The sequence below is a fragment of the Solea solea genome, chromosome 18 (genome assembly GCF_958295425.1).
Source record: "Solea solea chromosome 18, fSolSol10.1, whole genome shotgun sequence".
In the NCBI taxonomy this organism is placed as follows: domain Eukaryota; kingdom Metazoa; phylum Chordata; class Actinopteri; order Pleuronectiformes; family Soleidae; genus Solea; species Solea solea.
In genome coordinates, this window is record NC_081151.1 from 15,718,520 (window position 1) to 15,742,944 (window position 24,425).

The following is a 24,425-nucleotide window of genomic DNA, read 5'->3' on the forward strand; positions in this document are numbered from 1 at the left end:
AATACTTTTTATTCTGAAATTCTATCAATATAAATAATATTATTTTGACTTTTTTTTTACTTTACTGGCCCTCTGCTGACCAAACTGGACACTCAGTGGCCCCCATGTGATTTGAGTTTGAGACCCATAGTTTTCACTGTCTATTTTAAATGTATTTTTTTGATTTTTGGGGCTGTACCAGTGTGAGTGAGCAGCATAATAAGGATATAAAGCAGGAGAGGGGGGATGCCAAAGCCACTGAGCTAACATGACCTTCCTTGAGGTGAAAACAGAGCAGTCGTAACAGCAGCAGCGGTTGACACAAATTGATCTGTTTATGAAAATTCTTTTGGGGACTAATATTCATGCCTCTCCCCTGATAGTTGTTGCCTCTTCTCTTTACCACTGGGGTTAATCAGTGAACTGCTTCTGAGCCAAGTGGCTGGCATTACCTCATAATGCCCCAGATCTGTCATCATGATTAATGTGACTCTACCTTATACACCAGTGAAGCACACTGGTCTGCACCACTTTACAAATCAAATTCTATTCCTTAATGACTGCAAGCATGGCTTCAGTTTTCCTCTCTGCTTTCCACTCACTCCCCTCTCATACATTACTGAAACTTAGATTAGCTCAGAGCCCAACAAATGTGGAATCTGGAATTTTCAAGACATTGTATTTTATTGTGTTCTTGGTTATTGGTAAATAACAAATTTTAGGTTTTTGTTTTAAATTGCGATTCAAGGAATAGTTTGTAAACTTCAATAGTTTGTATGAAGTTTGTACTTCATACAAACTGTATTTGTATGAAGTCCAGACATATAGGCTAGGTCTATTGTTCACACAGAGGGTGTCAGCAAGAAGGGTGTCAGCAAGAAGACCTGGGTTCAAACCCCGGTCAGAACAAGGGCCTTTCTGCATGGAGTTTGCATGTTCTCCCCGTGTGTGTGTGTGTGTGTAGCTTCTCCGGCTTCCCCCCACAGTCCAAAAACTTGCAATATGGGACTTAGGTAAATTGGACACTCTAAATTGACCAAACTGTCCAGGGTGTACCCCGCCTATCGCTCTATGTCAGCTGATTGGCACAGCGCCCCCTGTGACCCTCACGTGGAAGATATAGTGGTATGAAATGGTTGGATGGATTTTTACTCAGTTTTACTTTGTTTTATTTATTTTTTAAATTGCCCAAATGTTTGCACATTATACTTTTTTTTCTTAAAACTATGTTAATTAAATGTTAACAATAGATTGTTTCTTAATTAATCATATGTGATAATGTTTTGTACTTTTTTGCTGATAAAACACTTACATCCACATAATATAATATAATATAATATACATAGTATATATTATATTTATCTCTCTCTCTCTCTCTATATATATATATATATATATATATATATATATATATATACGTATATAATAGAATAAAATAGGTTTGACTCATCGTGGAGTATTTTTTCTTTGTTCTTTCTCTCTCCTTCCTTGTTTCCTCTCTCCTCACCCCTTCTGTCTCCTCTTCTCCATGTGAAAGTTTTTAATATACATTTTAAGCATTCAACAACTTAGCAAGTGTGCTAATAATCTATATTTTATAGACTTTATTAACTAGATCAGTGGTGGTGCCTTTGCTTTTTATGTGCTCAAATGCTGCTCTTCTTGATATTCTGAACAGATACTCACGGGTTTGTGAAATAGAGCTGCTGAGTTATTCTACTGACTGATATTTGTTCTGGTCCCAAAAGGGACTTTGCTCGGAACAATGATAAATTCACCAACGTTGCTGCTTTGCATATTGAGTGGAGCGTCTTCTTTTTATGTCACTGAAGACAGCAGCTGCTGATGCTAGCTGAAATTATAATCCACACTAATATACACACCCACACTCACTTTCACACATTTTCATGTAGCTACATGAGCACTTTAGTGTAAACCTACATACTGTACATTAACCCATATTAATATGAAACCCACATGCTGTACCTATACAAACAATAAGACTAGTAGCAAATACAATGACGGTAGAAGGGTGACTGAAAAGAACGAACAAGCAAAAACATCCTATCAAAAAGCTGTAAATGATGAAAACACCTAAAATGTATTGAAGCATATTACACTCATCTGAAAAAAGCTAACAAGATTAACAAAAAATTTTTCCCCGAAACATAATCTTCTGCTCTGTTTTCATAAATAAATACATCTGTGCTCTGTTAATTAATAATTAATTAGATTTAGATGTTTTAATTCCCTTCTCAAGAGCACAGTTTAATGGAAGCAAACATGTCCAACCTCACCTTATTTTGGGTTTCAGACACTGAAAGGTATAAAGAAATTCACAAATTCAACCTTACAAAATCTATACCTGCTTAAGTCTATGGTATCTTTAGAATATGTTCACCACTTTATCTCATTGTTAGACAGACTTTTCTAAGGGGAAATTGAAGTTTGTGTGTCTTTGTAAACTGCTCACTCTTACGCACAAAGTCCATTGAGAAAATTTGTGATCCACTTCTGCCTCCATCAGTCAGTTCAAAGTGTTATTTTGTGACTTCGATGTTTGGAATCTTGTGTTTCAAATGATGATTTTCTCTATGGACTCTGGTGCAGAAGAGTAAATGGATTACAAACCAGTTTTCCAGGAAAGTGCTGTAAGTGCTATCTCATGGCAAGATAAAGTGTAACACATATTGCACATATTTCATAGTCGTAAGCTAGAGTCGGCAGCATGTCTGAACTATCATGTTTAGACACTGACAATAAAACAATTTTTTCTCTTAGTTATAACTAAAACCTGTCCTCTGTTCTTCTCTACAGGTGACAGTGAAGGGTTTTGCTCCACTTCTCCAGTTTGCCTACACAGCCAAGCTGGTTTTAAGTTGTGAGAACATCCATGAGGTCATCCTGTGTGCCGACTTCCTTGGGGTTTACAATTTGGAGGATTCGTGCTTCCGTTTCCTTCAAGAACAGCTACAGAACGACAGCCAACGTGCCAGTAATGGCAAGGTGAAATATGATGACCACGCTGTGGCCAAGGACACAGTGATTTCCGAGCCATTATCCTTGGATGATTCTGCAGACACCAAACATCATGTAGCACTCACTATGCCACTCTCCAGTGATCTTCCACAAAGTCCCAAATACAGAAAATATCCCTACCAGATCTGTGACAAGATCAATGGAGAAATCCACCCTGGTAGTGACGATGTTCTTTTGCCCACTCATACCTCAGTCAGCTCACAGCTCATAGACAGCAGTGATGCTCAACAAACTCTACTTACGCCTTCTAGAATCAAAGAGGAACCCTTTGCGTTCGAGGAAGGAGATGAAAGCAACGGTTGCAACACCGAGCTGTGTTCTGAAGAGGTTCTGGAGATGGAGCTAGAGGTGGAAGGGGTTCCAGTAGCAGCTGAGCACTCGCCAAGCCAAAGCTCACCTTCTTCCTGTCTGCGCTCCTACCTCCAGAGAGGTGGCCTGGATCTGAGCAGCGTGCCCACTACTACCATCCAGCAGCTACTGACCAACAGACTGTCCCTCAACCACTATAGGGAACTGGTCAAGAGGGATAAGATGGAATCTCTAGGTCATGAGGACTTCAAAACTGGAATAGCAGATGTGCTGCCTGCTGCTCTGACTGGTACTGGTGAGAACATGGATGGAGCAGTGTCGAAAGCCTCCTGCTCTAAACATGAGAGGGAGTTAGACAGACGCAGTGTCATTTTCTCTTCAGCTGCTGGAGAGCAACAGATACTTGCACATTCTTACATGGACGATAAATTCAGAGACAAAGTCTCAACCTTAATGCAGGTAGAGCCTCTCTCCTCTGGTCGGCCATGCCTCAACACCAGCTGCCCTGTTCCCATTAAGACATCAGCCCACTCTCCTCCTCCCTTTGAGCCCCAAATGCAGACGTCTAGCTCACGGTCCTCATGCTCTTACCTGGAGGATGCAGGCAGTAGTAGTTCGTCCTCCAGCCTGCCCCAGTTTGACTTCTCCTCATCCCCCATCTCAGGATCCATCTCTGGACTGTCTCACTGCCTGGCAGGGGTGGTAGATCAGAGGGCCCTCCACAGCGGGGAGATGGTCTTCTCTCAGGGTTGTACCACGATCAAAAGTGAGCAGGGATTTGGTGCCAGTGGTGGCAACTCCAGTGATGAATCGGGCTCTTTCTCAGAGGGAGACAGTGAAAGTGGCATCTCAAGAATCTCTGGGCCTGAGGTCAGTATTGTCTTGCATTATATTTTCTTGACCATAGAAAAATATCTAATTGGGATTTTTCCGAACAGATATTTGAACCTTCACGGTAACAGATTTTAAGTCGCTGTTAAGTAAGTCTCTGAGTCTGAGTCTGCTGGAGTTCTGTCCTCTCCTCCTAATGCACTGCCCTACATTCTGGTCTACTCACTTAACTGGGGACCAGAGTCTGCAAACATCACTGTTTGTCCAGAATATACTGTAAAGTAAACGCTGCAGTAGGAAACCACAACATTTTCACCATTTTAATCACAGTTTACCATCATACTATACAAATACACTAAGCTGGTTCAGCTACAGTCGTGCTTTCTGTCTCCTTCTTTCTTTCTAAGTGGTACTGCAGCCTCACAGCAGGAGTCTGTTCTTCTTTCTATTCTTCTCTACTTCATTTGCTCATACATTCACTCGGCACATTTTTAGGACAAAGACATCAAGAAATCTAATTCCCCATTTAAACCTGCTGTGTATCTTTCAGTTAATGCACCTTGATTGATTCCCTTCGTAAGAGTCTGTTCCACCCCATACCAGTTTAGTTATCATTGTTATGATAAACCATTTGATGATTTAGCTCATAGAGTTAATAGAATGTCTTTTAACCCTTCCAGAATGACTACAGTGACGAAGGATCAGAATTTACTATACTATACTATATACAATTTATAGAATTAAGTTTCCCATGCATACATTCACTTTTTTCTTGTCTTTTGTGCTTTTAAGTGGCAGCATTTAAGTTCACCTTAGCAATAATTGAGCCTCTTTGAATGTAAAATCTAAAAGCACATATTGCTGTAGCTGCAGCCTCTATCAGTGGGTGCAATGTAGGCGTAAGTTACAATTTGTACTATTCTTAGATAATTTTTCTCTCTGGAGAAATGTTGCAAACACTTTGGTCCTTTGAATTAAAAGAGCTGTATGGTTGCCATGGTGACCTCTAAGCACAACAACTCTCTCTCTCTATCTCCTCTTACTCTCTCACACACAGGATATGGATATTTCCTTTATTAAATTTGAGTATTTGAGATTCGAGTTGTAGCCTCTGTCCTGTGGATGAGTCAGTGAGGATGAGAAACATTTTACATTTTAGACTCAGCTTTTTTATCTGGGTCACATATACCAGATCCTCTACCTTGCTGCACTACTAACAATATATGTCTATATTGTAATATGTAGAACAACTGTTTTTTGTTCACCAAGGCTAAGACCACAATACTAAATTACATACTGATTCTACTATGTTAAATATTCCTGTCATGTACAGAAGCATAGAACTGCCACATGTGAGACTAAAAAATTGAGCCGATCTCGTTATAAGATTTTTTTTTTCTCATTATGATAAGATAATTTATTTCCCTTGAAGTCGGCTTTATTGATTGATTGTTGTAGGATCTTTACACCAAAGAACATGAAGTCTCTCGCTACTCCGTCCTTTTGTAGGTGAAGCACAAATGCTGTGTTTTTCCATCATGGTTCAGTTTTGTACAGTATGGCACGGTTTGGAATGGTTTGCGTTTTGACTGAAAACACGTGGTAGGTGGGGTGTGGGCTGTGCCTGATAGTTGCGTTGCAACGACAACAAATGACAAAATTGAATGCAACACAACAGACAACAGGACCGCTCGGTTGGTGTAGTGGTAAGCACTCTTGCCTTTGCAGCAAGAAGACACGGGTTTGAGCCCCAGTTGGAACAAGGGCCTTTCTGCATGGAGTTTGCATGTTCTCACCGTGTGTGCGTGGGTTTTCTATGGGTTCTCTGGGTTCCTCGCTCAGTCCAAAAACATGCAATATAGGGATTAGGTAAATTGTTGACTCTAAATTGACCATAGGTGTGAATGTCTCTATGCATCCCTACATTTGACTGGTGAACTGTCCAGGGTGTACTCCCCTTATCGCTCTATGTCAGCTGAGATTGGCACAGTGACCCCAGCCCTCCTGTGAGGCAGTAGAAAATGGATGGATACACAAGATGTTTGTGTAGGAAGACCAGAAGATTTCTTAAAGCACAGATGAAAGACTGCACAGATGTGTCTGTTGTCAGGGTGTTGGCTACAGATACTGATATTGTGCTCAAACACCTCCCATGCAGAAGCACAAATGGTCTACAACCATCTCAACTTTTTTGCTGATACTTTAATATTTTCAACCACTTTATCCTACATGTTAGAGTCATGAGAGGCTGAAGCCAATCGCAGCTGACATGAACAGTGGAGTACACACTGGACAGGTCGCCAGTCCGTCACAAACATCAGCAACAATCACATCCAGCCATGAACAACCGTTGTTGTGCAATTAACCTAATCACCTAACTGCATGCAGCGGACAGTGGCTAGCAACAATGCTACCTGTGAACTGTGCTGGCTTATGCTCCCTACTGTAATACTGTAGTATTTCATTCCAATATAGTATGTACACAGTGTGTGTGTGTATATATATACACACATCATATATCATTTTGATCTGTCCCACTTCTTTTGCCTTGACCTAATTGTTTCACCCATATTTGGACACACACACACACATACCCACGGTGGCCTGCAGGTGGAAGTTGTCCTTTCCGTGTTCGCTCCACCATCTGCTGCTCCTGACCTCAGATCAGCCTACTCCCATTATTAGATCGGCCTCTTGAGATCCTATTCTCCACTCAACTTTTTTTTTTTGTTTGTTTTTTTTTTTTTTTTTTTTTAAATATAAATGGTTATTATTTTGGGGTTGTAATTCTAGAATATTTTCCAAATTAAGTGGGAACTGTAAATGGATTCCAGCTGGGAAGTAATTCCATTAGCTCATTGCAGCACAGGGAAACTGGAATGTATTTCTTATCATGAACCTTTTCAGTTTTCATGGCATCCTTTGATTACCGTACTAAATGGATGTATCACATTTCTCACGACTGCAGCTTTAATGGAAAATTATGAATACTAGAACTTAGCATATACAATGTAATATTTGGCAGAGATTTGAAAGATAATGAAGCCAAAATGGACAAAGGCACAAAACTTAAAAAGGCATACAATTTAAAGCAAATTTAAAAATGACACTACTTAACGAACCCTGCCCTCTAATGTCTAACAAGTCTGTGATCTGTGATTGTTAGCTGTATTATTATAATAAATAATGATAATAATAATAATACATTTTATTTGTAACCTGGTGGGGACTTGAACCAGTAACCCTTCAGTCATAAACCTCATCCCGCTTGGCTATGGGCTGCCAGTTAAGCTGTGTATACTGTACTATTCATGGTAGACTGACAAATCTGGACTGAGACTGTGAAGATGCCACTCTGTCTGAGTGACATCAGGCATGTTATAGAAAACATTAGCAAAACTATGGCTTGAAGGGATAACTGAGGTTTTCTGAAGCTTGGTTGAATGAGGCCCTGGGTTAACCCTAACCCTGGCACTGAAAAATATGACCACTGCTTTAACTCATTGCTTGATGGCCTTTTATGACAAAAACAAAAGACATTTTTAAACCACCAAAGTCCAGAAGATGGTTGGATGGATACACACTAGAGCTGTTCTACTGCTGCCTTTATTTGTCAAGTTTGTGTAAGTTTCATAAATCTATACAGGATTTCAAACACAAATGGCGACAGCAGTGTATGCATAAATCCTGTGTGCTGTGATTTAAAATTACTGATTTTCTCTTTGGATTTTGGTGCAAGAATGCTTAAGATTGTCTAACAGCTAGATAAAACAATGACAATTTTAAGACTGTACACTTACTTTTAGAAGGATTTTGCCAACCCACCCAAGAATGTTTGCTCAAGGGTACCATCACTTTTAAATAAATAAAAATTAAATAAAATTTGTGCCTTAAGCTAGTTCCTCATATTTGGGGCATTACCCCAAAGTCAGCTCTGACTATGTGTTCGCACCTCGTACAACGACACTTCCAATGATCTGTCTCTGTTTTAAAACCAGCAAAAATGATAGAATTGTGGACACACACAATGTTAAAAATGGAAACCAGAACACCCGAGAGACAGACGATGGGTTGGGGGATTTATGACCATCCAAGACTCACTTTGTCATTTCAACCTTATTATGTGACTGCTGAGAGTCATTGAGCTATAAATATATGTCTGTAGAGTAAAGGACAGACTGCAACACACCCACACAGATTTGCACAGCTATTCTTCTTAGGACACTGCATTGTCTTGACAATTTAATTCGACAGGCTAGACGAGAGTTTCTCAATCCTGGTCCTTGGGGACCCCTGCCCTGCATAGATCTTGATGGCGACCATTTGAATCAGGTGTGTTAAAAACATGCAGGGTACAATTCAAATCTTAGCCCTGAATGTTAGGTCCTACACAGTGTTCAAATCACACTGTAACATATGGGGAAGCCCCTATTTTTAGGTGGCGCCTCTATCAAACAGGTCACATGCATGCACACATGGGAATGTGTGGCAGTACTACAAAAAAAACATGTCTCTTACATATCACTTCACTTTCCTTTCATTTCCATACAGTCTTACAACCACGACAGGCAAATGTTACCACTGGCAGTGCAGCCTATATAAGTGCAGGGCCGCTATGCATGGGTGGCAACAGCAGGAATTGCATTAAGGCCAATAATGGAGAGATTGACACAGGTTTGGAAATTGGTAGGCTTTCAAGCAAACTTGTGCCCTATTCAGGGGAGCCGAGCTCCCCAGCACTCCCTCGGAGTTCAAACCATGGTCCTACAAATAAAAACCCTAGTTGCCCGATGCTTTGGTCCTTTGCACATCAACAGTGATGCCACTGAACAGCACAACATTGCAAATCATTTGGTAGGTGAATTTTGATGCATCCTCCCACTCTGTACATTAAGCACAATGAATGTGATTAAGTGAATAAACTGTAGGACCAAAAGAATGATGAGAAACAGATTGTGTCAATATCTAGTGTTGATGAGAGTGCACTGGAGCTTTAGTGGTAGAGTTCATCCATCCATCCATTATCTACCGCTTTATCCTCCACCAGAGGGTCGCGGGGGGTGCTGTGCCAATCTCAGTGTGGTAGAGTTCACTCCCTGCTTATTTTCCTTATTAAAAAGAAAATAATTGAAAAGCAGTAAAAGTAAACTCTACCACTAATGCTCCAGTCTACTCTGGTCAGTCCAAACAAGTGAACATGACTCAGGGAAAAAACTGCTCATGTCACCGGTCCGTCACAGGCCTTCACTTCTGTGGAGTCCATTGGTTTAAACAAAAGGGCCTGCCCTCTGGTGGTGAGGGGAGAATGATAAACTCTTTTCCCTCACACCTCTTCATCACCATAACTTGACATTGTGGTGTCTTCAGGCCAAAATCAAAAATAGTATCAATAAGAGTATCAATATCAATAAGCAGTACTGGTATCAGTATCACTATCAGTATTAATGAAATCCTAACTGTTTTCACTCTTGGTCTCTTCTTGGTTTACATTATGCTTAGAGGTAACTGTGGAATATTGAGCAATATTGCCAACCAGATTCTGCCTAAACTTTAACTTCATATTGCTCTTGGCACTCTACTAACTACTACTACTAACTACTAATCTACTACAACTAATGTGTAAATGATGTAGGACAGAGAAAGCACTGTATATAGATGCACTGTGTAGGTGCTTGGAGTGTGAATGGTCAAACACAAAGGTACTAGAAATACAGACCAAGTACTATTGTTTATACACACATGTTCTCACATACTTACACATGAATAACCCGAAACCTTTGAACAAACCTTATATTATATCACACAGATGATAAGTAAACAGAAAATACAAATAACAGTCTTTTAAACTAGCACAACATTCATATGTACGCATATCAATAGACTTAAAGTAGATTAAAGTATAAAGAAACCCATGCAAGTAACACATTTCATGTGTACCACTGAAGAAAAAAAATGACCCACTAACTGAAAAACAAAGGGCTCATGCTGCGTTCCTTTGTGTCAATACTGCTTGACTAAAAGAGCAGCTCAATGCTGACACCTAATGGAATTTATGCCACACTTCTCTCCAGTTGCCAGTCTGGAAACAATTCTGCATATATATATATATACTGTATATATATACACGTGTGTATATATATATATATATATATTTATCTAATTGGTGTAATTGGTTGTTATTACTATGAACCTATAAAGCTCTTAACAAAACATTTGTGCTGTCCATTTCAAGCTATTTCAAAGACATAATCTGTGTTTTACATATTCTACTCTGGAAAAAAATGTTCATCTTCTACAGCTTTTTCATTCTCATGATTGATGGTGCCAGGGGCTGGGTACACACTGGACAAGTCGCCAGTCCATCACAGGGATTAAATACTGTTTCTTATTTTTATTTACACTTTTACCATCAGCCTAGTGAGCCGTACAGTTTAAAGGATTTTTGATTGTATCAGATTGAACATTTTTCTCTCTTCGATATCTGATCCAATGGTTTTAACCAGTATCAGCCAGATACTAAATCTGTATCAAATCAGCTCATCCCTAGTATTTACATTTACTGTATGTCTCTTCTTGTGACGGCACTCTGACGTAAAGTACCTACTCACCACGCTTGGAACCTCGCCAGGGCAGGGACTAAAAGTACCTGGTACCAGGTACTATGCTAGTGGAAACGCAACTTAACTGTGGCGTGCCGAGGCAAGGTGAGGCGGGGCAAGTAGAGCCGGTGGAAACACGCCATAACTATCCCTAAATGAAACTGATACAATGGCTATTTTAAAAATACTGTGTTATATGGTTTTTGTCATATAATCAACCAATCCAAGGTTGTTGTTGTTGAAACAAAACAGTAGCATAGCATGGCAATATTTGCTCCAACTCGGTTCAACATAGACCACTGGGCAAAAATGCGTCAGCAGTCAGTCATTTGGGAACATTTGCTGTAGAACGTTTTTGATCAACAACAAAAGGCTGTAAAATGTAAGCTAATAAAACCTCCTGTGCTCTTTTCAGGTGAAGCTGCCTTTCCCAGTGGACCACATCACCAACCTGCCACGCAATGACTTCCAGATCCTCGTCAAGATGCACAAGCTGAATACAGAGCAGCTGGAGTTCATTCACGACATCCGCCGCCGCAGCAAAAACCGCATCGCCGCCCAGCGCTGCCGCAAGAGGAAACTCGACTGCATCCAGAACTTGGAGGGCGAGATCCGCAAACTGGTGCGAACATAAAACATAAACACACTCGCACACTCGCACACCAACACACACAATGAGCAATGAAACTTTGCATGCATAAAATTCAACTTTACGAAACCCACAGTTGATAGCTTGTTGAGAGACGTTTTGTGAACATTGACAAAATTTGGCACTGTGGTGTTACCAAATATCTGCAGAAACAGGGGTTAGCCCCCCAAGGACATTCATGCCGACATGGTTGCTACATTAGGAGATGATGCTCCAGCTTTATCACCTGTGCAATAGTGGGCAGGTGAATTCAAGAGGGGCAGGGAGAGGCATGAAGATGAACCAAGGTTCCAGACGTCCTGCCACAGCCACCACCCAAGTAAACATTGATGGTGTTCACCGCATGGTGACGGATGGCAGATGTTTGATTGTAAGTCAGATAGCCAATGCTCTAAGCATCTCACATGAAGAAGTAGAAAATATTCTGCACAATGAACTTGGCATGTCAAAGGTTGCCACTTGGGTGCCACAGCTTTTGACCCCTGATTAAAAGAAACATTGTGTGTTGGATGCACCACTTCGAGCCAGAAACCAAATAGGCAGTCTGCTGAAAACTATATTGACTATCAGGATGAATGCATCTATACCAATTGCATCCAACAGCTGCAACACCAGTTTAAGTATGTGGTCTGCAGGGGTTACTATGTAGAAAAATAAACCACATTTGGTCAAATTTGACCATTATATCATGGTTAGCCCATTAACTTTTCAGTGTTGTTCAATCCAATTTTCATTTTGCACTAGATTATTCTGTACTGTGTTGAGCTAATGACAGTATTTCTTGTGAACTCAGGTGAATGAGAAGCAGAATTTGCTGAGCGAGCGCAACCAGCTGAAGGTTTGTATGTCTGAGCTGTGGCAGAACCTCTCCTTCCTGTCCCATCAAGTGTGTAGGGAGGTGCAGGGCAGCCAGATGCCTCCTGTTCCCGCCAGCATTGACCTCACATCCACACCACTGTCGCCTTCTTCTGAAGACATAATCTACCAGCCCAGGTCACCTGCGCCGCTATACAATGAGACGGCGTGTGTGTCTGACATGAGTCTCAATCAGGGGCAGGAGCAAAGGCGACATGGTGCGGAGGCGTCAGGTCTGAGGCGGGAGAACTCAGAGTCCTCTGAGGAAATATGTAGCCCCACTGTAACTGTGGCCTTCTGTCAGGAAATGACTGAGAAGTGCACTACAGAGGAACAGAAGAGGCAGAAGGACTGTACTTAGAGTCTGGTGAAAGTTTGGTCTTGTCTTTCCCTTGATATTTGAAGTATTGTTTTTCCTTCCTTGTTTTGGTGATACAAGCACTATCAGCAATACTGTTCAACAGATATTTTTTGGACTGGTATAAAAAAACAGAAGCACTGGGAGCTTTTTCTCTCCTCCTCTCTCTCATCTTGATATTTTCATCCTGTCAGCTTCCCAAGTTCTCTCGTTTGTCACGGGAGCTTAAACTCAGGAATTCCGTGGAATGTTCAGTAATGTTCCTCTCAACATATTTCGTGCACTTTACTTTATGAGTCCTGTGTGATCTTCATCATTACTTTGGTACATCCGTAGCAAGCTCTTCATATCTGACCTCTATATCAGAATTCCTTTTCAACATAAGCTAACAATAATAATTCAACCGTTTGTATATCCATTCGTTAATTCATTTAAAAACATCACTGAGGTGGAGTCGGAACATGGTTACGCTTTGTTAGCATAATCACTGGAAGCAGGGGGAAACATAATAATATGTATTAATATCTATAAATACTGAATAGTATAAGTACTAAAGTAAAACATTTCACTGAAGTAATTATACATTTGTCTGAAGCCTTTTTAGCCAAAGAATGCACTTACTTGTAGCCTGGCTAATGCTAGACTGCTTCTCCATCTCATGTGAGACTGAGTCTGGAAAAGGGTGCACTCACTTCAGAGAGGTGTGACCAACGGACGTAGATCCAAAATTGGATAGACCTGCAACCAATCAGACCAATGATCAGGATCCCATATGGTGAACTGGTTGGTTTTGTATTCATATAGCGCTTGTCTAGTTTTGATGACCACTCAAAGCTGCTTTACGCAACACTTTTGCCATTCACCCATTCACTCACACTTTCATACAGCGCATCTATGTACTGTGCGTTTCCTATCACTCATCTTTCATCCCCATTCACACGCTGCCAGGAGCAAGGTGGGGGACTCGCTCCACCACTGAGCAACCGTCTCCCCCATACATACAAACGTGTCAACTAAGGTGCTTGTAGTTTCTTGGAGCGATGACTCGACAGCTAAATCTGAAAGATTTTAGGTTCCCGTAGACTAACTTGCTTTGGGAGTAAATCCAGAGCATCGCCATTCCGCTGGATGAACTACTTTCTGTCAATACATAGCAACTCCTTACTCTTTCTATTGTTACATTCAAGTAAAACTCATGAAATCTGAGTATGAAGTGAAACTAAAACTTCAGTGTTAGTGTAACAGTGTGAAAACTGAACACTTTACTTTTTTATAAATACAACCAACAAAGAGGAGTTGCCTGACGTATTGATCAGTGTGTTTTTTCACCAAAATGGCCTCGTTTTGAGGTTTTGACTACAGCTGTATTTGTCAGCTTTGCACCGTTAAACACACATTGTCCCCTTTGTTGACATGTCTTTCTTGATGTTGCCTCCTTGGCCAAGTATTTTCAATGATATTCCTTCAGCTTAATTCAAGGCCCATGCCATGAAAATATGATTGTTACTGCCAGGTGTTTATAACCTAATGAAAACATCATTACTCATGACATTCACACATTCACATTGTACCTTTAACATTTCAAATGGCCCCATAGTGACACAGGACTTTAAAGTAAAATGTGACCAAAGGTGTGTATTGTCATTCGCGAAAAAAAAAAAAACTCAACTGAATAATCATTATGCAATGTTTTAATTTTTTTTTTTTATTTTTTTATTTTTTTACAAATGTCACTGTTTTTTGTCCTTGCACTCAGATGGACATTTCCAAACACGTTCACGTGTTTCATATCTGCGCTTCAGATAAAACGTCACATGATGTAAGCACTGCCCTCCAGGGTGATGCCTGCAAACATTACCAGTGTCAGTCATTTTCCAAGTCTTCAGCAATTCTCACATTATGTCACAATAGTCAGAGCATCTTTTATTGGGTTTAATTTGTTGAGAATATACTTTCAATTGATCATTTTTGCTGCTCATGTCCATGAATCTACACTCAGAAACCCTCAATTACAAAAACTAGAATCTGTCATTTACAGAGGTTTTTAGATGGATCATCCCTCCTTTAAATAAACTTGAGCTATTTTTGAGCTCCAATTGAAAGCATTAATAAATAATAATTTCAATGGGAGCTCTAAAGAGGACAGACATCTTCTTTCCTCGTATGCATACAGTATGTGAATACAAATGAATGGAAACCAATAACTTCCAGTAATAAGGTCAAATAACTGTGGTAAATGGACGGTCGTCATGTAAAATGCACCTGATCCCCTTTGAAGCACACTGGTTTATTCTTTGAAATAATCGAATCATAAGTGCTCTTTTTGACCTACTGTATTTATTTACTCTAAAGTAGTGAGAATTTAATGTTTGATGATTTTAATGTACTTACTGTAAGGCAATCATGTACGTAGCTACGATGTTCTAGTGTTACACAGACGCCAAATGCCCCGACTTGAAGTGTTTGTTAGGGTATGTTGGTGTAAAGACACCTGCAGTTTAAAATGTATAAATTACATACTTTTTTTTCCTTTTTTTTTCTGAAACACAAAGATCTATTCCTACTGACCGATCCTCACAGTGTGTGTTATGATGGTCAGAGCTCCAAACAAACACACTGGTGGGTTATTGACTGAGTGAGAAGCCAAATTCATGTGCTGCTGAGCAGTCGATAGTGAGGCACGTGGCAGTGGTGAGTGCTGCTGCTGCTGCTGCTGCTGCTGCTGCTGCTGCTGCTGCTGCTGCTGCTGCTGCTGCTGCTGCTGCTGCTGCTGCTGCTGCTGCTGCTGCTGCTGCTGCTGCTGCTGCTGCTGCTGCTGCTGCTGCTGCTGCTGTCCCCCGGGGTCAGGGTGCCAAGGTCAAACTACAATTTGAAATGGCAGTTGGTGTTATTTCATTCAACTTTACCTTTGCAAGAAAGAAAAGAAACATATTCCAAATCCATACTTCTCATATTTACTGTACCTTGTGATCTCAGTTAATGATCATCTCAAAACGATCTCTTAACACTGCTCAGATGATTTTACATTTCTTAATGTGAAGCTGTTTTTTTTGTTTGTTTGTTTTCTGGTCTTGGGAGCAATGGGAGTGGGGGTGTTCCAGGTGGGGTTGGGGGGGGCGGGGTATAGAGGTAATTGCATAGATGTAAAATGTAGGTCATTACCCTTTTCTTCGAATAGAATTATTGATGATCGTTGTAATGTTTTTGTTGACACTTTTTTTTTTTGAATGAAAAGCTAATTCCTGATTTGCAGGTCACAAGTACTTAAAGGGATAATTCAGTTTTTTTTGTTTGTTTTTTAAGGTTGGGTTTTTACACTATGAGGTACGGACACATAGTTAGCATCTTTCACATGAGTACTGTGTCTGTGTCTATTGATGTCTGTGAGCCACTCACTTTCCCACACCAAAGTCCATAGATAAAATCAGTGTTTTTAGCTCATCATTTTGATTCATCTGAACAAATATTTTGACACACTGAAATCCCAAAATGACACATTGGAATTTACTGATGGAGGCAGCAGTAGATCAACAACTCCTGTGTGCTGTGATGTAAAATCAATGCTTTTCCCGATGAGCTTTGGTGTGGGGGAGCAGGCTGTTTACAAAGTGACACAGACTCCAGTTTCCAGTCAGCAAAGGCTGTGGAACGGCTTCCTGGCAGCCATCACTTCAGTGATTTCAATCTTGTTCCAGGCGCGGGAGGCGCACACAGTGTGGCAGCTCTAAGACACGCGCTATGTGTCGGTTCCTCATAAATCCACATGTAAAAAAAAAAAAACAAACAAACCTGAACTATCACTTTAAGTCATACTATTTTAACTTAATGGGGAGTGATTGTGTTTACAAACGTGTGTATTACATGTTTTCTTGTTTTGTAAAGATATAATTAAGATCTGAGAATGAATTTAGGTAGACACGCTGATAAAGCTCAGTTTTATACACAAACACACACACATACACAAGTGTTGATGGCTTTAGTGATTAAAAAAAAATAGGAATCTAACAAGTGCAGCTACAAATTCTTGCCTTACAGGTTACAGAGGCCAAACTGTCCAGTGAAGGAACACAGATAGAATGTTCAGTATTCATGAAGCTTCCTGTTGTGACAACAAGTCGATCTTGCTGTCTTGAAATGTAGAAACCCCAAGTGTTCAGTATTAATTCAAGAAATAATCATTAAATATTTTAAAAAATCAGGCAAATTTTTTTGTTTTGCATTATTTTACAGGCTGTGCTATATATTTTCTGCATATTTATAGTTGTTATTTGTGCCATAACATCTAGTTTATTCCTTTAATGTTGACCACTGAGGGTGGAAACACAACAACAAATGACCCCGTTGAAGACAACAATATGTTTAAATATAAAAATAGGGTTTGTTGTAAGTAATCAGAGGCAATTTAGTTATAACACTTGCATATGGATTGGGGTTAAATCCATTCTACACAGATTTTTTGGGGAAAAAAGAAGTTAAAACAGATTTTTGTGACTATTTTGTATCTTTGTATAAATGCCATGAAATGATTGTGTGCCTCATTTAGACACAAGTTCAGCAGACGGACACGTTCCCTCGCTCTTTCTCGTCATGCTTCAATGCAAATGAAACACCTTGTTTAAAAGGAGCACTGCATATCAGAGATGTGAGAAAAAAATGATTTGCTGGCATCTTTTTTTATTATTATTTTCAAGTCAGAGACAGAGAAGCACAATATATGGAATGGGATTAGACCAAAGATGTAACATTTGGACCATGGTCACATGTCAAAATTGTTGTAAAGAGTCAGGAGATTGCAAAAAAAACTACACGTTTGGATCAAGTATTGAATTGAATTGTGGATAGTATTGTATCGTTCACACACAGTATGCACAACTCCATCTGCCTCAGTATTTCTTGACTAGTTATCCATAGGATTATTATCTGATTTAAGATGGTAATTGTAAAATAAAAAAGGACTATTCTAAAAAAATAGTTGAAATTGCCGTCAGATTAAAAACAAACAGGAGACTCAGTTTACAGTAACACTGCTTCACAGGCCGTGTGAACAAACCTCTGACGAGAGAAAAAGCTGCCACTGGGTTCCCTCAACATTCAAAACCCGAGAGAAAATTTCTATTCCAAAATAACGAAGCAGAAAAACAGCAGAAAACATATCAGAAACCGAAATGAAAGTAGACTTCATTTGGGCGAGAGTTCGTAGGGTAATTTTTTACTTCAATTTTCGGACATCTCTGATTGCAGTGCTAATCTAGGCTAACAAGTTTTTTTTTTAATAGTATTTGGAATAAAATGACCGGTTTGCATTGACTCATTCTATCCAATGTGTTTACAGACTAAGGAATCTCAGATTGTGATTTCATTTTGATGTTTTTTTTTAAACCTTAACACTTATCTACCTGGAGAATTCAGCATACCTCTTTTTATGGGTAAAGACTGTATGATAAAGATGTAAAAACGTTTCTGTGCTGTGTTTCTATCTTTTTACGGTGGTTATATCATTGTATTTGGTGGGTCATTTTCTTCATGTGATTTTCTTTATTTTAGTACCTGCCACATGACTGTTATATGCATCTTATCTTTAAATGTTAAAAATGACCTTTTTTTTATTTAGATCTTCTTCCTCAATATTGTGCAACATGTCATGTTTCCTTTATTTGATATGAAAATAGTTTTAAGAAAGAAAACAATTTGTCTAGTAGATTTGTTTTTGTTGCCAAATAAAAACACAAAGCATGAGAAGTCTATGTTTTGTTTTTTTGGATGATTTTGGTGAAATTACTTCTGCTGTTTTCATTTAATTTGAATTTCATACAAAGCGTTTCACTTGAACTTGCTGTCAATGACTAAACAGACACACATTCTTTGACTTAGAAAATGTACTTTAAGTTTATGTTGCGTTTTAAGGTGCTTCAAAAAACGAGTGTCCAACACTGGGCTTTGGCTGGCTCTTCATGGCTGACTGGACCCATGGATCAATGTTGATGGCTGGATGACTGATCACCCCCATCCCACCCGTCTGTGATAACAGCTGGGCTGTGGAACACGTGGAGGTAGCTCGGCCTCTTCACTTCTTCATGATAGACGAGATATCCAGAAACATACTCTAAGAAAGAGAAGAAAAGATGAACATTCATGGAGTTAATTTTTTTTTTTTTTTTTTAAGTAATCATTGAGTTCTTCAATGCTTACTTCTATGATTCAATGACTGGGACCACTAGGCATATACTTACATCTGGAAACAACAATCAATGATGAATAATTCCCTTTACACCTTAAAGTTGGAGTAATGGGGTATTTTTAGGGTTTTTAATCGATAATTCAGCATCATGTTAATTTAGTGATGTGAGCGAGAACTAGACTTCTGACAACCTCACTGACCCCAACTTGGGATTCAAAGATGGCTGCCAGATAAAACATTGCTATTCCAGTGCTGAGCTCCCTGTGGAATTTAGAATAGAATTTATATAGAAATTCTCCTCCACACGTATAAAGCACTTCAAACCCATATCCAAAGAGACAACTCCACTCTCTCATTCTCCACGGAGTCTCTCAGTGGAGAATGGGAGGCAGAGCTTTAAGCTAGCAAGCACTTATTTTCCCCTCTTCTTGTTCCCTTATTCCAGATCGTCAACACCACAGCTCATAATACAACGATAACCATTACTATATATTAACTCATTGCTGCGGACGTTAATATTATCCCTATCCGCCCTTCATCAACTGTTGTTGTCTGTAATCGGCGCAGTTAGGTTGCATTTCCACTAGCATAGTACCTGGTACCAGGTACTTTTTTTTAGTGCCTGCTCTACAATGCGTGACGTCGCCAGACTGCCGACCACTGATTGGTCAGAGTGCCGTCACAGGAAAAGACGTCTGACACAAGAATCAATCTCCAACAATTACCAGGGAAATATCTAAAATCTTAATATTTAAGTCACTTACAAGTCACTAGTCACTCGTTTGTGTGTGTGTGTGTGTAAAACGAAGTCACCACAGTTTCACGCTGCCGTGCAGTGATGACTCCGCCCACGGTGAGTAGGCGAGCCGAGCCCGGGACCATAGTGGAAAAGGGCCAATATTTACTTGTTGGTATTGAATCTAGTTGCTGTAGAACATTCACCACAGAAGCGTATTTGATAGATGTGATGGAGGCAAAGTGACGCAAAGAATTGCACCCACCGGACCGGAATGATCATTCAAGATGTTACATATGAATGAACAACAGTGAAAACATATTTTGGATGCTAATTAAGACATACCATCACACCTTTACTTTTCAACTAACAATATAATATATCATTTTTTTAAATAGATAATATAAAAACTACATCAGCCTGGCTAGTGGCAGGAAGAAGACATATCACCATTACAAGAGCAGTTGTAGTTGCAGATTAATTGATTTATTACTATAACAATAATCAGGGGCCACATGGTTGATATAGTGGTTAGCGAAAAAGACCTGGGTTCATGACCCGGTCAGAACAACCCGGGCCTTTCTGCACAGGAGTCTTGTTGGTTTCCTGTATCTATAAGATAAGATATAGTCTGCACAACATACTTGACATAGAGTCTTGAATTTTTGAATATATTCAAATGTGCACTGCTATGAGTCAGAAATTGTGTCTTGTATCATATTTAAAACTGATTTCAAATGCCTTCATGAAAAACTGTGAAGATTTCAGTGTCAGTTATACTTGGCCTACTCTCTATTATAGTTGTTGTTCCACTGTTTTTAAAGTCAGAGTTTTGGTACTTTATTAATCCCCATAGGAAAATCCCTCTCCGCATTTATCCCGTCTTCTACTAGGAATCATCCCGGAATTAGGGGCATAGCAATGGGGGTTGGATAACTTGCACCCCAGCATTTCGACCTGTGGGGACGTAAACCCTCCAGTTACAAGACAAGTTCCCTTTCCACTTGGCCATGGGTTTCCCTAATTAGTTGTTTTAATGATATGCTCATATAATCTCTCATGTAAATGTACTCTGAAGATCATTGTCTGAAAAACCTTCAATGTACTTTGATATGCAATTTAAAATACTCAATATAGCCATGCTGCAAACCTGAATGGACAGACACAAGCTCTATTGCTTGCTTTCTTTCTTATGGAAGATGAAACCCAGCTGCTCCCAGACCATCAGGTGTAACCTGAGCTTCCTAACATTGTTTCTGAGCAAGTATCTGTGGCCATGTGTGGACTAATGTGGGATTACATTTTGGTTAAATCCACACTTTTGAGCCCCAAAATAAAGAAACTGTAGAAGAACCCATAGCTGCTCGCTCTATGGCTGAATGGTCACATGACATATGTTTCCAGATGAAGATTGTTTTTCTCAAATGAACACGTGATAGTATGGATGTAGCCTTTGACACATGTGACAATATTTCCTCTTTACTTGCCATGGACATTCTGCGGCCTCCAGCAGGCGGCATCATAGCCATGTCTCCCTGCAGCGAACCCAGTTCATCTGACTCCTCTGAGGAATGTAAGGACAGGCTCATGGAGTCACCGATAGAGGACAAGCTCTCAGAGGGAGGTCTGATCATGAAGCTGGTCTTTCTGTGGCTGGGGATCAGGACCTCATGACTCAAACTCCCGACTGATTCTCTACGCTTGTCCTCATCATGGTCTCTGATAGTGCTGGGTCTGAAGGTGCTGTGAGAAATCAGGCTGGACCGAGTGTGCTCTCCCTCAGTGATGTCCTCCGGGTTGCGTGTTGCACTTCCATCTGCGTTGGACATAGCTAAGGTCCAGGGGGAATGGTGGTCCATCATGGCTGTGTGGCTCTCTGGACCTTCATGGGCCTGAGTGGCTTGCATCATACAGTTCTGGGCAAACCTGGGCGGCAACCTGGGTTGTGGGCAGATATAGCCGGTCAGACTGTGTCCCATGTGAGCCAAGCTGTTGTGCCTCTGTGCATCCTGGTTGACTTTGAACCCGCTGCTGTAATTAGGAGGCTTCATATCCACCTCTGGAATCACTTTGAAGGTCTGAGTCAAAGGCCCGTTGTGAGGTGATAAGTTGCTCACGACACAAAGATGTGGTATGGATGCCATCTTCTTGGACTTGAAAGTCAAACTGTCGTCTTCTGCGTACTTCTCTTCATACAGAACCTGCTTGATTTTTCTGAAGCCCAAGTGAGATATTTCCAAAATGTTAAGAAAAAGAGACACACTGGCAATTGCTATCATGAAGACCATGAAAATGGTCTTCTCTGTGGGCCTGGAGATGTAACAGTCCACACTGTTGGGGCAAGGCAGCCTCTCGCACTTATAGAGCGGCTCCAGTTGGAAGCCATATATGACATACTGGCCCAGGATGAAGCAGACCTCCAGCATAGAGCGTGAAAGGATATGGATGATGTAGGTTCTCAGGAGAGAACCTCTGAGAGGAGCCCTCTTCACCTTCCTTTGCTCATCTAACCTCCTCAGCTCCCTCTCCATGCGCTTATGGTCATCCAATGCCAATTCAGCTTCGTCCAGCTCCTCCCTCAACTGGGCTCGTCTGCGGTGGCGTTCTTTCTCCAGAGTTCGGATGCAGTAGAGGGCGTGGCCCATGTAGACCAGCGAAGGTGCAGACACAAAGATGACCTGCAGGACCCAGAAGCGAATGAGGGAGATGGGGAAGGCACGGTCGTAGCAGACTGCTTTGCAGCCCGGCTGGTCGGTGTTGCAGACAAACTCGGACTGCTCATCGTCCCACACGTCCTCAGCGGCGGCTCCCAGGATCAGCATGCGGAAGATGAAGAGTATGGTGAGCCATATCTTGCCCACGATGGTGGAGTGAATGTGGACCTCCTCTAGGATGCTGCCCAGCAGGTTCCAGTCACCCATGGTCAGGTTCTTACGACTTCACTGCCACATGTTCTCAGACTGTGGAGACAAAGCATGCAGGAAAGCCGAGAGTTAGTGGAGATTTGTTTTATGCTGAGTGTTTTAATGGCCTTGTCTGTAAGGATTGTTTTATGGCTTTGTGGGGATTCTTTTTCATGTGTCTCTTTATATTAGTTAGTGCTGATATGGCACATATGAAGCAATATGTCATACATTCTTCTGTAGTACAGTATATATAATATATATATATCAATATATTATATTTTCTTTTCTGCAAGTCAAGTTTTTTCAAGCAGCATGACTGTGTATGTTGGATTGAGCATGTTTGTAGGTGTAAACAAAGCTTCGTTGAAGCTTAAAGAATTGAACTGCACACTTTAAATCCACAGAGATCAAGCAATATATTCCAGAACCTGAATATATCTGATTCTTACACTGTGATGCATGAGTATGGAAACAGCTGGAGCAGACATTAATCCAGACCTGCAGCATTACATCTTACACATCACAATAAAAACAAGATATTTAAATGTAATTAATGTGGAGTCTGTAACAATGCAGAAGTTGGCATCCAGATTTGCAGTTTCAGTAAAGGGGAAACTTAACTTAACAAACTTTTACGATATTGCCCCTTACTTGAAATAAAGATTTTATTGATGTCATAGTGTGTCTCAAAATACAGTAAGGCTTTACATACACACACTTCACATCAGACACCAGTAAGTGTGATTGTTGTAATGATAGTACCTGATTGATTTAGTATATACCAGGTATATGTACTGCCAGCTATATGTGTCTATTAGGGCATTTGACACAACAATGATCAACTTTTTTTTAAGTTTTCTGTCACATTACCAGTCAATATTTACACTATTATACTTTCAAGCATTCTCAAAGACATTTAAACAGAACATAGGCTAATACCTTGAATTTTTAGGTCATTTTAAGTGCACAACAGAAAGTGATTAAGATCTCTCCCACCCGGCACTAGTCTGGGCTACGTCTGCACCTGTAGGTGTGCTTAAAAAATCAGCCCAGAGGTGATGTATGGCAATATGACTCAGTATTGAGGCATTTATGTGTAACCAGGAAATTTAAATATGAGCTAAACATCCCTCTGGAGCTCAGTGTGTCACTTCCAGGACCAGCTACTATTTTTTTTCTGCTTTGCCTCCAGTAGAAAAAAAAATGCTACTGTATAAATTACATAACATAAGACAAGATAAACTCTGCAAATAAACAGCAAATTAAAAAATTAAAAAACACTTTTTACAATTATAATACTGTAAAAAAAAAAGTTATTCCTGCACCCACTTGACATAACACCAAACGACTCCTGTCAGTGGAATCAACCATTTTAGCAGCACTTACATGTCACTGGTACAGGTTTCATCTTTGTCTCTTCATGCACTTCATCAGTTTGCCAGAAGTGACCATGTTGTTGTGCGTTACCCCATGGAGGTTTTTGGAGGTTTTCTTCTTGTGTTGCTCCAAAACTCCACATTCCTTTGCTGCTGTGGCACCGTCGTCCGTCTGTGTGTATGTGTTAGTGTCTGTGTGTGTGTGTGTGTGTGGGCGCTGGAATGCTCTGCCGTGTTACATGCAGGGTTCACAGGATGTGACCATCGATCCCCTTTCTGTCCTCCATCCCCCTCCCATCTCTCCAGTGCCAGCACTATCATCACCGACCAGTGGCATCAATATCAGCCTCTCTGACAGTGTGATGTAATATTTGTTTATGACTGTTGCTACAGTCATTAACATGAGGATGTTAAAAAGGTCAAATTCAAAAGGTAATCCAGCAAAATCTGTAAAGGGACGCACTGTAAAAGTCTTCCTACATCAGGATCATAATGGGATTAGGAATTATTGTAGCTATTATTTGGATTTTGTATTGAATAGAAAATGTTTCTTTATTTCCTGAAAGTAGGAATATAGTGATCATATAGTGTCATTCATACATGTAAGTGA

General features: G+C 40.3%; 2 protein-coding genes across 2 annotated transcripts in view; one reads left to right on the top strand and one right to left on the bottom strand.

The window, feature by feature from the left end:
• The window catches only part of LOC131444694 (transcription regulator protein BACH2-like), a 37,377-nt gene extending 18,561 nt beyond the window's left edge, over positions 1 to 18,816 (top strand). Inside the window, exons 3-5 of the mRNA XM_058615270.1 lie at positions 2,797 to 4,197; positions 11,173 to 11,379; positions 12,200 to 18,816. Coding sequence (XP_058471253.1) covers positions 2,797 to 4,197; positions 11,173 to 11,379; positions 12,200 to 12,622 — 2,031 coding nt within the window. The 3' untranslated portion in view covers positions 12,623 to 18,816. The remainder of the gene's footprint in view (positions 1 to 2,796; positions 4,198 to 11,172; positions 11,380 to 12,199) is intronic.
• LOC131444697 (gap junction alpha-10 protein-like) lies at positions 18,684 to 22,486 on the bottom strand. Its single transcript, XM_058615273.1, has 2 exons — positions 21,021 to 22,486; positions 18,684 to 18,722 (listed from the first exon to the last, which is right to left on the bottom strand). Exons 1-2 carry the CDS (start codon positions 22,452 to 22,454, stop codon positions 18,684 to 18,686), a joined length of 1,473 nt encoding a protein of 490 aa, XP_058471256.1. The 5' UTR covers positions 22,455 to 22,486.
• Between the last annotated feature and the right edge of the window lie 1,939 nt (positions 22,487 to 24,425).